This window comes from Gymnoscopelus microlampas (assembly GCF_963454915.1).
Source record: "Gymnoscopelus microlampas genome assembly, chromosome: 9".
In the NCBI taxonomy this organism is placed as follows: Eukaryota; Metazoa; Chordata; class Actinopteri; order Myctophiformes; family Myctophidae; genus Gymnoscopelus; species Gymnoscopelus microlampas.
The window spans coordinates 50,704,930-50,722,115 of record NC_139946.1 but is presented as its reverse complement, the minus strand read 5'-3'; the positions used below and the strand labels follow the sequence as shown (position 1 = coordinate 50,722,115).

The following is a 17,186-nucleotide window of genomic DNA, read 5'->3' as shown; positions in this document are numbered from 1 at the left end:
TTATTATTATTATTATTATTATTATTATTACATGTACCCATATTATTATTATTATTATTATTACCCTTATCATGATCATTATTATTATCATTATCATTATCATTATCATTATCATTATCATTATCATTATCATTATCATTATTCTTATTCTTAGTAGTAGTAGTAGTAGCAGTAGTATTATTATTATTTGTATTATTACTATTATTATTTTATTATTACTATTAGTATTAGTATTATTAATATGATTATAGATCATATTTGAGGTAACACGGGTAGAGTTACACATGTGTGCCTGTTGTCCTCCTCCCCGGAATGAATAAACTGTGAACACGTTCCTAGTCGGTCCATTGATGAGGACGTGAAGGCAAGATGGCGGCGGCCGTGTTGCAGATGTCCTGTTGGTATCGGGGGATGTTAGCGGTCAGAAGATCAGGCATCGCTTCTCCTCTCATCCCGGGTCTGGTTCAGACTCACTACAGAACCTTCTGCGTCCACAAGCTGCGTCCAGAGACTCTGGAGGACAATCCTTATTACAGCAAATACCAGGACAAGATCCACAGGCTGCGAAGGTACTAGAGGCTAACATGCTAACATGCTAAACATGGTTATAATAAATAACATGGCTGAACCACACAGTGACAGCACAGCGCGTTTCAAGTGCACTAAACTAGTTTTATTATGATTTAAAACTGTCTGTGTGTAAATGTTTACAGAGTGTTAAATAGATAATTAGACGTTATGTTGGGTTAAACATTTAGACCTTTTGTCCCTGCAATGTTCCAACTGTCCAGTAGATGTCGTTTCTCAACTGTGTGCACCATCCTGTCAGGGTGAAACGTTGGATATTAATAAACATGGAAATATGCCACTATTCTCTACTGATAAATGTAATATAGAATCGTTTAACATAATTATAATCACCACCTGCTGTAAATCTCTAATTCCTCCTATATTACTGTTTAGTGCCAAACCCCAGGAGTTCAAGGCACGACTGGAGAAACGCCACGAAGTGAAGAAGGAACCGCTTGAACACCCAGAGTTTGTCAGACTGATGGAACAGGAGGTATACTGTCCGCCTGTCTGTCTGTTAACCTGTCTGTCAGAATGGAACAGGTGTTATGCTCTCTGTCTGTCTGTTAACCTGTCTATATATGTATGTCTGTCTGTCTGTCTGTCTGTCTGTCTGTCTGTGTGTCTGTGTCTGTTAACCTGTCTGTCTGTCTGTCTGTCTGTCTGTCTGTGTCTGTTAACCTGTCTATATGTCTGTCTGTCTGTCTGTGTCTGTTAACCTGTCTGTCTGTCTGTCAGTCAGACTGATGGAGAGGGAGGTAGGCTGCCTGTCTGTCAGTTAACCTGTCTGTCTGTGCTGTCTGTCTGTCAGGGGGCAGGCTGCTACAACACTGTACAAAAACTGATTTAACATTAATTTAACGTGTCATTCAACTGTCATATTGTCATCATAACTAGATTTTATGCTACATGTCAGCGAGACAGTACACTACACCATCTATTGAAATCAATGTTTATATAGTGCCAAATAAAAAGTTATAAACAAGTTATTCTCAAGAAGTTGTACATGTAGAGCAGAGCCACACAATACTCTACAGGCAGCGGTTCTCAAGCTATGGGTCACGTCCCAAAGTGGGGTCACGGGAAGGTGCCGTTGGGGATGCGCTTTGACAACTGTTTTTTAAATGTTTTAATACACAAAGCGGAGGGGAAGTGATGTGCGGGTCGGGTTTTTTCATGACCTGCCCCACCTCAACCCGCGAACCCATATATAAATCTATGGCTCGTGGGGCGGGTTGAGCCCCGCGGGTTTCTAACCTTCATGATTTCTGTAAAATCATGAAGGTTAGAAAATAATCTTCCAAGTTTACACCCCAAGTGTATTCAAACTGTTTTATTGTCAAGGCCACTTGACTCCTTGATTCATCCAACTCCAACCATAGACTGTAAAATATAGACTCCAACAGCACACACACACACACACACACGCCCTTGCAGAGGCATACAATAACTGATTTTACTGCTCATAAACTATATATTAAATCCTAGTTACTGTATTTAGCAGGAATTATGTTCGGTTGGCTCTTAAAACAGCTGTTTGGGGTGTTTTTGTTACTCCGAGAGGGTAAAACGCATTATAGGGAAATTTGGTTGGAGTTAATTTTACTCTTGACTCCCGAGAAGGTACAAATGGAACCAAATGGACCCGTAAGCGTCCAGTTGTTTGGTGCTGGAGGGGCCCCTGTACATTTTATCAGTTGTATGTGCCAGTAAAGAAAATTAGCCCCGGAATTGGCATTTTAGTCAACAAACTGCGCTCAATACGGACCGCGAGTGGAGACATTACCTTGTGGGCCCAGGGAGGTCCTGCTGCTCACAGACAGACAACTGGACCAGCAGCAGTCTACAGCTGTCCGGCCACGAGAAAACACACGGTCGTTTAATCATAAGATGAATTCGAGAGCTGGATTAAGAAACTCCGGTGGTTCTTATGCCTCACTTCAGTTTACTAATGTGAGAACGGAAACACTTCAGTTGCTTGATTTGAAATTTTAGCGCTTTAGTGCTCCGAGCTGGAATCAAACCCCATTCTCCAGACCAGACGGTAGAAAACTATAGCTTACGTGAGGAGCGAGTCTTTTTCGGCGGCGTAAAAATATTATTCCTTCATTGATAAGATGGATTAGCAGGAATCACTGCTTTAACTTCATGTTCTAATATTCATATATAAGGCCAACAATGATTTTATTTTAAGATAATCTTTATTTGCACTTTGAAATTGCTCTATAAATGAAGTGTGGTGTCGTCAAAAAATGTCCCCAATTAGATGGGGTTGTGGCATAACAACGTTTGAGAACCCCTGCTCTTTTTTACTTCATTTTTATCCCTCGATTTTGTAACCCTTTTTTCACCCAGTGCCAATTCGCTAAGTGATCCTGGGCACTGGGAACCCCTGCTCTACAGAGACCCAACATTCCCCCATGAGCAAACGCTTGGTGGGGGAAAAAGTTAGCAGGAAGAAACTGGAACAGAACCTGGTTCTGTGTGGAGGGGCGACCCTCTGCCTCCACCTGTTGGGTTGAGAGACACTCAGACAGGCAGCTCTACAGCAATAACAACTTTATTAGTTCAGACTGCAGCCATACTCCATGGAGACCCTCCATCCACAACCAGGTGGTGATCTCTGTGATCATACTCCATGGAAGCACCAAACCTCCACTTCTGTACACAGCAGTACCTCTGACCAGACAGCATATCAATGTAAAAGTGTTTCTACTTGGGCAACAATAGAGTCCTTATGCATTAACCCATTCAACCCGAGTGCCACGCTATGAGCTTGTAGATCTTATATTTTTATATATTTTTTAACAGTTTGAACATTTTTGCAAATCTTTCAATATACACTGCTCAAAATAATTAAGGGAACACTTTGATCCCTTAATTCTTTTCAGTAGTTTGTGTTAGCAGTATGTACACAGTTCATGAAAACTCAAAATAATTAAGGGATCAAAGTGTTCTTTACATTTCTTTGAGCAATATATATTTTTTAAAGCAAACATTTGTAAAATATTCTCCAGGGACCCCCAGAAGCAAAGATTTGAGTTACAAATGTTCATGTGAATAAGATGTACATTTATTCTTTTTTTTTTTTATAGTTGGAGAAGAGAGACCTACAGTCTACAGGCTTTACTAAAGACAAGGTAAAACATGAATGAATGAATGAATGAATGAATGGTGAATTCAACAAATCATGAAATCCATAGGGTGTGATGATGATTTTTTGTTTAAAGGGCAAGACCACTTTGGTAGAGGTTTGGGTTGTGTATTTACCTTGCCATGGTGTAACTCCAAAGGTGGACAACAAATCAAAAATAATTGCTCCATTGATTAGAAATTGATAATTCAAAATATGCTCCTCATTGACTTACATTGTACGTTGAAACAGCTCTCAAAGTCATTCTTTTAGCACATAAACGAACACAAACTAAGCTGATTCAGAGAATATAGAACATCACCAAACCCAGTACTGTTTGTTTTTTTAATAATAATTTCAACTTCCTGTTGATTTTGCTATTTGAAGATCCGGATCCGCGGATCCAGTCCGGGTTTTCTTCTAAATAAAAATAGCAAAATCAACAGGAATCTAACATTTCTATTTAAAAAAAAGTACTGGGTTTGGTGATGTTCTATATTGTCTGAATCAACTTTGTTTCGGTCCATTTACGTGCTAAAAGAGTGACTTTGAGAGCTGTTTCAGCGTACAATGTAAGTCAATGAGGAGCATATTTTGAATTATCAATCTCTAATCAATGGAGCAATTATTTTTGATTTCTTGTCCACCTTTGGAGTTACATAATCGCAAGGTAACTACACAATCCAAACCTCTAACAAAGTGGTCTTGCCCTTTAACACTGAAGTCAATCAGTTGCAATAAGTGTTGCGACTTTTGCGGTGTGTGTGTGATATCAGAGCAAAATGGCCGCCATGTGATGAATTGTTTCCTGTTTAGACGCTGGGATCCATCCTGAACCTGGAAATGATTCACAACATGACTGCAGACCAGATCTCTGAGGTCAGTCTGAATATATTATATGTCCATGTTATATACATATTACTGTGTACTGTATCTGTATTATAGCATTATATTCACAATAAGATCAGAGATCAGATTTCTGAGGTCATTTTTATATTATTTTATACCACATTATCCTTACATTATATTCCCATGCTGACATGACACTTATTACTGTATCTAATATTATACAATATCCTGATATATTATATTCATATTCTATCATTCACAACAAGCCCAGAGACCAGATCAATGAGGTCAGTCTGATCATATTATATACATATCTTACATCCATATTATATAGTGGATATAAGATGTATAATATCACCATAGCGTGGCACCGAGTGCCGCACTATGAGCTTGTAGATCTGCTATTTTAGAAAAAAAATGAAAATGCGTGCACATCTTGGAATATATATATTTTTAAAGTGAACATTTATAAAATATTTAGTTCCAGGGACCGCCAGAAGAAAAGATTTGAGTTACAAATGTCCGCTTTAAAAAAAGAGAAATCAAATATTTGCACAAATGTGCACTCGGTGCCGCGCTATGAGCTTGTAGATCTGCTATTTTTGAATAGCCCAAAGAAATCGAAAGTGACAGAGATGCGTCCCCCGGATTCGAATGGGTTAAACATGCTCTGAAAATGTTCAGTGGTCAGATGGGTGGGCCATTTTCTATTGTTTTCGGTGACTAAATACACAACGGGGTCTGATCACTTGTAAATATCACATCGTCACCTTATTAAACTAATGGCCTAAGTCATTTTTTGAGGAAATGATATTTTTGCCTAAATCAGCTCCTCATGACACTGGCCAAATCTGGTAAAATGGCCCAACTCCTAATAGAAAAGGATCATGCTGTTCACTCCCCTTTTAGTATAATGGCCTAACTCCCTAGTGTGACTTAGGACAAAATAGGCCTTTTGTTTGGCCTAAGTCACATGTTTTTGTGACTTAAGCCAAATTATTTACTGATTTAGGCCATTTTGTAATTTGTTTTGCTTTTTATTTTGGCCTAAGTCAGATTTAATCCTATTTAAACCTATTTCAATCTCTTATGTTACATAACTGACAGACAGTGTTATTTCTATTTAAATAGTCATAATATGTTATAAACATTTTGGGTGAAATGATTAAGAAATATCATATAGTTTTGTTCTGGATCAGTTTTTTTTTTTCCTGAAAACCTTGAAAAAATGACTTAGGCCATTAGTTTAATAAGGTGACGACATTTAATAACAGTGTGGACAGTAGGTCTTAAAGATCACATTTAATAAGTGTACACAGTGTCCTATATATCACATTTAATAACAGTGTGGACAGTAGGTCTTAAAGATCACATTTAATAAGTGTACACAGTGTCCTATATATCACATTTAATAACAGTGTGGACAGTAGGTCTTAAAGATCACATTTAATAAGTGTACACAGTGTCCTATATATCACATTTAATAACAGTGTGGACAGTAGGTCTTAAAGATCACATTTAATAAGTGTACACAGTGTCCTATATATCACATTTAATAACAGTGTGGACAGTCAGTCTTAAAGATCACGTTTTAAATTGGGATTTGCCTACCTATGAATAATACATCACATGGATGCACCTGGGACGTATCATCAGTGTTGTAGCCTGGGGTCATAGGGTGTTTCGGGTCTCGCAACAACATACACCCTCGCCCAGGTGACCCAGCCAGGGTTGATCAAGCCCCAACTTACATCCCAGGTAGCTACCCACGGTCAGTCCTATAGGGAAAGACAGGGCCACTCAGTCCGCTTCTCCGGAACTACTCTGCCTGAACTCGGGGGAGGCTCTGGCACGTGGAGGGACTAGGCTCTGTGGGTTGTCTCCTGGCCGGGCTCCTCCTTCGTCTCACCAGGTCCAGGACCTGAGCGCTGCGCCAGATCAGGTGCACCGCCCCGATCCAAACATTTCCTTCTGGCGTGATGGTTCCTTGGGTCGATACCACTATATTGGGCCATCTAATGGTATTAGCACCACTTGCGGTTTGCTGGAATGGCCCTCCTAAAGGGCTCACCGTGGGTTTGTTGGGCTTCTTCCTCACGGAAGACACAGCCTGGGGCGCTAACCCATACTGCTCCCGGTATGCCGTCTACATTCCGGCTGTCACCCGTCTCTCCGGTGGTCACCAAACTATTCCTGGTTGTCACGTAGTCTAATTCCTATGAGCCATTATAAATAAGTCACTAACTATAAAGAATACATCACATGGATGCACCTGGGACGTATCATCAGTGTTGTAGCCTGGGGTCATGGGGTGTTTCGGGTCTCGCAACATACACCCTCACCCAGGTGACCCAGCCAGGGTTGATGAAGCCCCAACGTACATCCCAGGTAGCTACACAGGGTCAGTCCTACAGGGAAAGACAGGGCCACTCAGTCCGCTTCTCCGGAACTACTCTGCCTGAACACGGGGAGGCTCTGCCTACAGTGTGAATACAGCCTAATATTCATACATAAGTGTCTTTTCCTAGATTTAATCACTTAAGCCCTATTTAATACTTTCAAATGTTTTCAAAAAATAGTGGAAATATCCGATCTACAAGCCCACAGCGTGTGGCCATGTGATGTGATGTGGAGACACATTGCTCACTTTGTGTAGAAAGTGAACTAACAGTTATGTGTGGACTCACATTGCCCTCTAGTGGCCAAACTGACAATTTAAAAAAGTCAACGCCACAAGAAAACCCTTAACATGTTTTCAGATTGATCATTCTTGAGGTGTTGTACAGTATCTGTTATTATACCAAACATCTGTTTTTTGATGGAATCACCATGATAAGCTCAATGACATACAGTATTAACAATGATGTTTAATATGAATATGACATGCTATATAATACAAACATATATAATATGAATTATGTGGAATCTATTTTTTTCAGAGATCAGATTTTTTTCTTCATCCACAGCTAAAAGAGACAACAGACAAAACAAGTCTGTTGTCTCTTTTAGCTGTGGATGAAGTATTATTCAACTAAGAACACAATCAGTGCTGTCATACCGGTGAGTTTTACACTTGGAATGTTTCAGTACTGTTTCAGGCGGCAGTGGCTCAGGGTAGAGTGGCCGGGTAGAGTGAACTGGAAACCACAAGGTTCCCGGTTCGATCCCGGGCTGGGGGACTCCCCAGAGTTAGTGTTGAAGTGTCCTTGAGCAAGACGCTGAACCCCTAATTGCTCCCGATGAGCAGGTTGGTGCCTTGCATGGTTTCCTCCGCCGTGTGTGTGAAAGGGTGAATGTAATGTAATGCACAATCTATGTAAAGCGCTTTGGATCAAAGCACCATTTTACCATTTACTAATCATGATAATCATCATACAATGTACGGTATGTGATATCACATCAGTATGGCTCATATATGATCCAGAATGTTTCAGTACTAATGATAATATTAATCATAATGAATGATATCACATCAGTATGGTTCATATATGATCCAGTGACAAACGCATTTCTGTTTTTTTTGTGTTGATATTTGAACTGTTGGTGCCACTATACTGTATATGACTATGAATTGAATACCAAGGACCTCAATGGAAACAAGACCGCAAGGACCTTTTTTGAACGGACCTTTTAGACAAAGTATTTTTAAATGTAACTGTGCTGTTTTACATTTTTGGCCTAATAAAATATTCAATCAATCAATCAAAAATGAATGTGAGACACAATCAGTAGTGTCTTACTGTGTGCACGGTTCACAAAGAGTTCCAGTAAAACAGAACCATCGCCAGCACTCATTTAAAGATCTTCTAGTTTATTTATTTTTGGTACCATACAATAATACAATAACCTAAAAGGACTGAGTGCTGGTGATGGTTTTATTCCAGTGACAACCCAACAATGAACATGTCATTAGAGCGACGTCAGGTTGACATAAACAGGATTGTGATGCAGAACTCCAGTTCAATAGTCGATCTACAAGCTCACGATGCGCTGTGAGCTTGTAGATTTGTAGATTTTTTTCCCAAAATGTTAAGGCCCGTCCAACCTCTACAAGCTCACAACGCGATGCGTTTCGATGCTATTCTCAGTGAAGAGATATGGTGTAAAGGGAAAAAAGGTATACTACAGACCCCTGGGAGACCCTGTTCAACAAAGTGTATATAGTATAGGGTTAAGTCTTATATACTTCCTTGTATGAAAAATAGCAGATCTTGCACCCTTTAGCTAACCTTAAATTGTGTTTCCCTCCATACAGACCCAGAGATTTGAAGTCATGTTCAACAGAGCCCGATCCTGTCCAATGGTAAGACACACACACACACACACACACACACACACACACACACACACGTCCACATTGCTATACTTGCGAGAACATATGTCTTCCTGTGTAGTTCCTTATGACCATATATGTCTTCCTCCTGTGTAGTTCCTGTACGCGTTGCCTCAGCAGGAAGGGTACGAGTTCTTCCTGGGTCAGTGGGCGGGGCATGAACTTCACTTCACCTCCCTCATCAACGTCCAGGTAAGCTCACGGGCCGCTCTCATTGGCTAGTGTCAACGTCCAGGTACGTTCTCAGTGGCTAGTGTCAAAAATGTGTTGTTTTCAAGGATAGGATAGTTTCTGGTCTGTCTAACCTGACACATCTACCCAGTCAGAAACGTGTGTGTGTGTGTGTGTGCCTCAATAATATAGTGTGAGTGTTCCCATCCAAAAAACAATGATTGTCTTTATTTTCATCTATCATTCATCAATGACTAAAAACATTGTTTATTCATGAGCTGCTACAGCCGGCTCTCATTGACTTCAGTGGATTCCATTGAACCTCCAGCACCAGTGCGTCCGCTGCATGCTATGGCGTAGATTCTACGCCATAGCATGCACCGTAGACGCATAGCATGCACCTACCTATCCTCCTATAGTTTCATTATACCCGGTATGTTATAGTTTCAAATGTAGAGAGTGTTATTTAGATAGCATGTTGTTTATGACAGAGGCTAGGTTTATTGTTTACCTGGTACCCTCGTCTTTAGTGGCCTTACACGGTCTCTCTGCATCCTATGTATGTGATTATTCATCGTGTTTATTGACTAGAGGTCAATAAACACGTGTAAGTCGCTCTGGATAAGCTAAACGCCTAAATTGTTATTGGAAATTGTATATTAGGTCACTGGCCGGAATGGGTAAAATTAGACTTAATGCAGGGCTGTTCCAGTTTGTGATTCCTGTGGTTCTACTGTAAAGATGTGACATAACCCTAACCCTCAATAGGATTCCTGTTGAAAAAGGTTTCTAAATTCTCAAGAGACGTTTTCTAAAGTTAGTGGAGACGGTGATTTATTTTCTTTAAGCATTTCCAAAAGTATCTATCCATGTAGACATCTATTACTGTTGCATAATAAGCGTATTGACAGGTGGTTAACCCTGGTTTCCCCTGTTAGGCGGCCCTAGGGGAGAACACGCCTCTACCCCTATCCTCACCTCAGATATATTTTATAAAATATATTTCTTAATGTTTATAATCAGTTAAATCAATGGGTTGGATTAACTGTTGCACCTCTACTCTGTTAGACCCTATGAGAGAACACTCCCAGCCAGTTGATTCCCTACCACTATCCTGAGCTCAGATTATTTGACTGTTATTAATTATGTTATTTTGGGTTATTTTGTTTAATCGGGTGCTGGACAACAAAACGTACATGAGAAAAAGAGGGGGAAGTCCGCACACCGTTTGAGCTCCCAGTAGAAGAGTTTTTTTAATTTGTTAGGCAACGTTTCGACTGTAACCGGTCTTCATTAGGTCTTGATACATTACAAGGCAAGGCGTGTTTAAATACAGGAAGGAGAGGCACAATACAATCAACGGCAGCTGTGGCATTACAAACACACCCACCAAATCTACAGGTATATCTCTGAATAGTTTGCAGCAGTTGCAGATTATGTTTAACGTGCATGGTGCGTGCGTGCGTGCGTGCCCGCGTGCGTGAGTGAGTGAAAGAAAGTGCATTCATGAAGAGTCAGTGGTACATTGTTATGTTATATATTAATGGACCATGTACCTGTTGTGTACAGTATACTGATGGAATTGACATTTGTATTCTGGGCAGCACTGTGAGAGGGAAATGTGATATTCTGTCATCTACTCTGAATGAAAAACAAGAATGTACAATATAAGTCATTACAGTAAATGGAGCCAAAGCAAGTGGTTGTCCTGACTGTCCCTTTATTTACTATAATTTCCCTTTATTCAAGGGATCTACAAACGCAGTCTATTTTGTTTCTCAATATCTGATTTATTTAGAACTCAGTTACTGTGTGCAGTTTAGCTAAATTGTCACTAGAGGGCAGATTTTCCATAGACTGTTACAAGTCTAATCTTATGTACAAACCTGTCGCTTTTTTAGGCTAACTGTGTATATTTGTAGATATCTTAGATTTTTCTTTGACATGTTTATTTTTCATTTTTTTCTCCTTGCTCCCAGTCCCTCCCTTATTTATTTCCTGAAAACAAAGAAATGATCACAAAAACTAATTTCACCCAATATTTGACACCTGTAAAAATCTGTGATGTGACAATAAAACTAAAATTCGGATTCTTCTGATTCTGCTGGTGTGAAATGACATGATCATCAGTGGTGAAGAATGGTCTGACATCAGTTTAGACAAATAATCTATGACATATAGAGCATATTCTTTGGAACTGTGTGTAATGACAACAAACACGTCACCGACATACCCACATATGCTCCATTTAGGATTTATGAATGAAAGCTCTGTGCTCATTCTGTTGTGCTGATATGTGTGCCTGTGTGTGGTACTGTATGCAGACAGGAGGATGGAGATCACAGTAAATACATTTTATTAAACAATACATTTCTTATGTCATCATGTAAGGCCAAAGTTTAACATTAGATATTGTTTTCTGCAGGTTATTTACACAGGGGATAATTGATGGCGAGCTGGTCATTGTTGAGAAATAAACCCCAACAGGGTGATTAGACCCTGATGCAATAGCGGAGGGGTCTAATCAAGGTGGGGAAAGAAGCCTTTACAATGGACAGTCCACTGAGCGATATTGTGTGCCAAGTTTGAAGGCAGTTTGAGTGCTCGTGTGCTGGCCAACCCCTGACGAACAACATGGCTTGGCCATTTCAATTATAATAGTTAGATTAGATTAGATATCACACATTATCACATATTACACAAACGGAACAAGGGTACTGCAACGCATACACACATTTGTGTGTGCTCATACATGCCAGGGCTGTTCGGCTATACTGGCTCTCTTCTCTCTGCAGACCGCCTGCACTCTGAAACAACTTGAACTTGGGATTGATCTGGGGTGGACTGCCATAGGCTCCCCCACTTTTTGATCTGGGGGAGCCTATGTCTCCGGGTAATCTGTTGGTCAGGCGCCCGTGATGTAAATGAAATGTAATTGTGCACAAAATATTAGACTTTTGGACTGAACTGAACATATTTCTTTTTACATTACCGTATATACTATATATATTCTATTATTCTTTTTGAACGGATCAGTGACAAACATAGACCAGTGTTTCTCAACATTCTATAACTCTGAGAACTCTTGAGAGTGTACAAAATGGAAATAAATCATTTGGTTTCATTGTGTACATTCCATTTGTACGCTCTCAGAGTTAACAGTGACCATTTTACAGTGTAAATTGGGGTCCCAGAAATAAAAATCATAATCAAATGGGGTCTGTAACCTAATGAAACTGGAGGTTGTTGAAATAAAAGAAATGTTGAGAATCACTGCTACTGTATATAGACCAAGCAATGACAATGTGCCCACCATCCTCACACACTACCCTTCCTTACACCCTCACACACTACTTTTCCTTACAGACGAAACAATGTTAAAGCAGCACTATGTAGTTTGCCGTATCAGCAGTGGCCACTTTGGACACAAATAACATGGCTGCCAACGTCTTTGACTTCATTACCCAAGAGTCTTTGCAAGCATGTCCGGCGAGGACGCGCTGTGATTGGCCAGTCTTCGATTTGACTGGCAGTTCTGTTTATCATTGTCTCCCCTATACATAGTAATAATACAGTCAAGCCCCTAGCTGGGACCCCCCGTCTATACATGTATTTATTCCATTTATGGAAGGATGACTGTTATTGCTTAAACATGTAACTTTATAATTTTGTGGGACATACTATGCTATATAGTTACATAGTGCTGCTTTAAAGACTCATCTTTAACAACAATGAGCCATCATCCTCATAGGTTAGTAGAGTATGGACTTGAACTGCCCTAAAGTGTCTTGAGATGACTTGTACCAGCGGCGCCGCAGCTGCTGCCGCTGCCGGAGAATGCACTCGCTCCTTCTGCCTTTTTCATACAGAGAGCTAAGGCCTAATGGACATTTTTTGTTTGTTGCAACTCCACACCTTAAAGCTTACATGTTTAGCCCTGAATATGAATATTTATTAGAAAATGCATTACAACACTGTGATTCCTGCTGATTTTGTGTCATATAAATGTAGCTTTGTGAGCTTGTAAGATACAAACAATTGTACAGGTTATAATTGTTTTGATATTATATTGTTTAGACCGATGCTAGATTATTGGTTAACCTATAATCCGAGATTACTGAGGCACTGCACTGTCTCTCTACATTTGTTGTGTGTGTTTACCTCGCTCTGGATAAAGAGTGTCTGGTAAATAAAATGACTAATCACACACACACACACACACACACACACACACACACACACACACACACACACACACACACACACACACACACACACACACACACACCCTTCATAAAATAAACTGTAACAAATAAGACAAATAAATCAGACCATGTCACAATAGCAGCTCACGTAGCCTAGGCTACGTATGTACTGTATCAAAACCACTTCCACTTAGTCTGACTTCAATCTGACATCTCTCTGACAGAATGCATGCATTAGTAGGGCATGTGCGGTAATATGTAAAATGTATGACTGTAATTTGTTCTCATCTAAACACTAAACACAAGTTATGACCTTTGATCTCTGAATTAGGTTTTAGACTTGCTGTTCCTTGTCTGTAATATTGTAAACATAGTAACATTTACCTAGCCTGGGATCCAGCCTGCTTCGCTGCGTTCGGCAGACTTTTTTTCTCTCTCCGCTTCTCAGTCTGGAATGCCTCCTATCTCCAGGAGGCGGGACACAGCAGCCAAGGTTCGAAACCTACCGTGGCTTCTGATTGGTCTAAAACAGTGATCGTTGTGATTCGGCATTCGTTTGAACAACATCCAACCGGCAACGACGTTGCCTAACGTAACATATGTAGTTCCAGTGTAGTTCTGCAAAACGAGTCAATGGGGTGCATTCCAGACTGAGAAGCGAAGAGAGAAAAAAAAGTCCGCCGAACGTAGCGAAGCAGGCTGGATCCCAGGCTAACATTTACCATCTGTGACCCAATAACAGCATCAAACCACACCTTTGGAATTAACGTCCATTGGGGGAAAAAAGCCTTTTTTAAAACATTGCTTTTAATAAAATTGCTTTTTTACTAGAGTTTCTCATTTTCTATGCTCTTGACTGCACTGTATACATTTTACTTTCACTTTGTTTCTTTGTTCCCATGTCTGTGAAGCATTTTGTAAACTTGTAACTTTTTGTTAAAGCAACTGAGCAGCAGCAGGGGGCACACTTAGCACAGGATAGCCTAAGTTAGGGAGCAGGTGTGCAGATGAACTGAGGCAGTACAAAATGGGTGCTCTGATAAATAATTCAGTTAAAAACAAGAGTAATTTGTACCCTTATTGTATTTATTATTTTTTAATCATTTGGTTTAATTTGATGATACAGTCCTCACTGTGAAATGTCAAACATCTTTTAAGATACATGATTAAATGTGGTACAAAGTAAATGAATACAGTAGCCTATACAGTATATCTGTATTTACTGACACAAGAATAATGCATATGAAATTAATAGGATGTTGATTAACAGCTTTGACACAAAGATGATTTATTTACACAAAAACAAATAAGAAATGTTGACATATGTTGAATGTACAGTTAATTGTTTTCAATGTCATAAAATAAAACTGTATTAAGGACATTATGCATGTACTTTATGACTCTATAAAGCAAAATCTTCGTCACTACCGCCCGTTGTGAATTTCCGACAGAATCGGCCACAGACGGCACAAAACTATGGTGAAGTATTGTAGTGCAGGTTGCCTACTGCAACAACCACCAATCTTGTAGAAGGTAAAGACGGGACGGCCAAATATTCTGCCTATAATAATTATATGCCCAAAAGAGGGACACTAGGTTGAAAGTGTTTTAATGAGTTTCTCACAAAAACAGTTATAATGGTCTGTGTGAACGGCCTTTTGAATAATGTGGGGGAAATTGGAGAACTTAATCGGTTGTTTTGGCATAGTTTGCAATAAAACAGGAGCAAGTATTTACAACATATATCAAAAACGAATGAATAAAATAATAAGTACATCGGCATCGGCATAACATTATAATATGGCATAATGCTTAGAACGTGCTGGCGCCCTTGGCTGATGTCTTTAAATGTAGCTGGTTGACATAAAAAAGGCATTTAATCCACGTAACCACAAAACATCCAAGAAAGGAGCACCGGTCTGCCTTTTTCCTATATGGTTTCTATGCACAGAGTTGACCTGGCAACATCATAACAAGTAACGAGTGACTTCACTGTATTCAGAAGAATACACTTAGCACCGTGTGACTCGCACCATTTAACTAGCGTGATTGGAGAGGAAACACCCCTGATGACTTATGTGCCCTGCATTCTGTGCGCTTGCCATAGAGCACTGTTTCCTAAACAGTGGGTCGGGACCCATTTTTGGGTCGCACTCGCAGACCAATTTGTTGGGTCGGGAGTAAATATCCCCCTTTTTTCGTTTCTTAAAAAACATAAATACTGTATATATTATTTCAAAATATTTAAAAAAGTTAATAAAAAAACATGAAAACCACTTTGCTCAATTAAAAACTATTTACAAAAACACATGTTTCTAAAGTATTTCATGAATGAGATGAAAAAATAATAATTTCCATAAATACAGTTAAAAAATAAGTTTAAGAATCAGTGAAAATACCACTCGTTGAAAAAAGCGACACGTTGTGAGCTTGATGATCTGCTATTTTCACCAGTTTTCATTGTTTCCTGTGTACTATGCACTCACTGACATCAAACAGGTGGTGGGTGTTCACTCACACTGAGGACTGCAGCAGAGGGAAGTATTTGTGGTTAAAAGGATAGAGCATGATGGTGGAGGGGGTGGGGGTGTGCCTCGTGTGTGTGTGTGTGTGTGTGTGTGTGTGTGTGTGTGTGTGTGTGTGTGTGTGTGTGTGTGTGTGTGTGTGTGTGTGTGTGTGTGTGTGTGTGTGTGTGTGTGTGTGTGTGTGTGTGTGTGTGTGTGTGTGTGTGTGTGTGTGTGTGTGTGTGTGTGTGTGTGTGTGTGTGTGTGTGTGTGTGCGTGCGTGCGTGCGTGCGTGCGTGCGTGCGTGTGTTTATACTTGTGAGGGCCAAATGTCTAATTACAGTCGAATGTGAGAAATAGACGTTGTGAGGACCATTTTCCTCGTCCTCACAAGATAAATGGTTGTTTAATGGTTAGAAATGATTTTTATAGTTGGCTTACAATTAGAGGTTCGAGTTTTCCCTATGTTATACTTATTGCGGCGGCGATGTCACAAACCTAAAAATATCTACAAGCTCCTAAAATCTACGTTTAATATTTGGCAGTGTGCGCAAGACATTTGGCTCTGATTAGTCCAGTGGTTTTGCAAGATTAGCTCTTAACTCAATCACTCTGCACCTGTTGCACACACTGAAAGGGGTTCAGTCTTGTATGAGTCTTCACAAGGTTTCTTCCTATTTTTTCAGTCAAGGGTTATTATTTGGGGAATTTTTGAGGAAAAAGGTCTATGGATAATTTGTAACCACTAATACCCACCCCTACCTCCCTCCCACCCCCCGCCTGCCTGCCTGTCCAGAGTTAGAGGAAGCCAGAAGGGTTGAACAATGTCACTGAACAAATGAACTTCAGAGCCTTTAAATACTACTATTGGTGTATTATTATGACATGTTTTATATTCTTCATGTTCTTATAGTTTTTTATTTTATTTTATTTTTATCTCTTTCCTCTCTTGTCTTATTATTAACTATTGCAGTTTTCAGCTTCACCAAGCTGATTGCTGCAGGGGAGAGCAGTAGGGCTTAGTGTCTTGCTCAGGGACATCTCGACACATTGCCGGGGCTCGAACCTGGGACCTTCTGTTTTCCATGCAGTGTCTCTACACACATTCAGCTATGGCCGCCCTCAGAGATAGAACAGGTTCATTTTATTTTTTTTACCCTAAAAGATGTAACAAAAAACTACCTTGACTTTGTTTCCTTTGTTAATCTCTTCATATTGCTTGCTTTTGTAGAAGGATTTAGATTGTTGTAGATTATGGGGGGGAAACACACTATTTCACACTTCTTTGTGTTGCTAGGTGACTCTACCTGTCCTCTTCCTGTGGCAACCTTCCTGTGTGACTTTCACATCAGCATGAGTCACATCTTCACTCTGTCTGTCTGTCTGTCTGACCTACAGCCTGCAGCTATGCACACTCTACT

At 39.9% G+C, this 17,186-nt stretch overlaps 2 protein-coding genes across 2 annotated transcripts in view; one reads left to right on the top strand and one right to left on the bottom strand.

Annotated features, from left to right (window-relative positions):
* LOC311051243 (NACHT, LRR and PYD domains-containing protein 3-like) overlaps positions 1-17,186 on the bottom strand; it is a 380,092-nt gene that overhangs the window by 311,554 nt on the left and 51,352 nt on the right. The gene's annotated exons all lie outside the window — the stretch shown is intronic.
* Positions 365-16,865, top strand: LOC311051250 (ATP synthase mitochondrial F1 complex assembly factor 1-like). The gene is made up of 8 exons (XM_084065734.1): positions 365-569; positions 964-1,063; positions 3,666-3,710; positions 4,520-4,582; positions 7,562-7,612; positions 8,808-8,855; positions 8,982-9,077; positions 16,739-16,865. Exons 1-8 carry the CDS (start codon positions 370-372, stop codon positions 16,757-16,759), a joined length of 624 nt encoding a protein of 207 aa, XP_083921860.1. The 5' UTR covers positions 365-369; the 3' UTR covers positions 16,760-16,865.

Bases quoted from the DNA above. Each gene is read 5' to 3' on its own strand.
- LOC311051250 (XM_084065734.1), top strand. From the start codon at position 370: ATGGCGGCGGCCGTGTTGCAGATGTCCTGTTGGTATCGGGGGATGTTA. The intron at 3,711-4,519 runs GTAAAACATGAA...TTTCCTGTTTAG, and splicing joins CAGGCTTTACTAAAGACAAG to ACGCTGGGATCCATCCTGAA. The intron at 7,613-8,807 runs GTGAGTTTTACA...CCCTCCATACAG, and splicing joins CAATCAGTGCTGTCATACCG to ACCCAGAGATTTGAAGTCAT.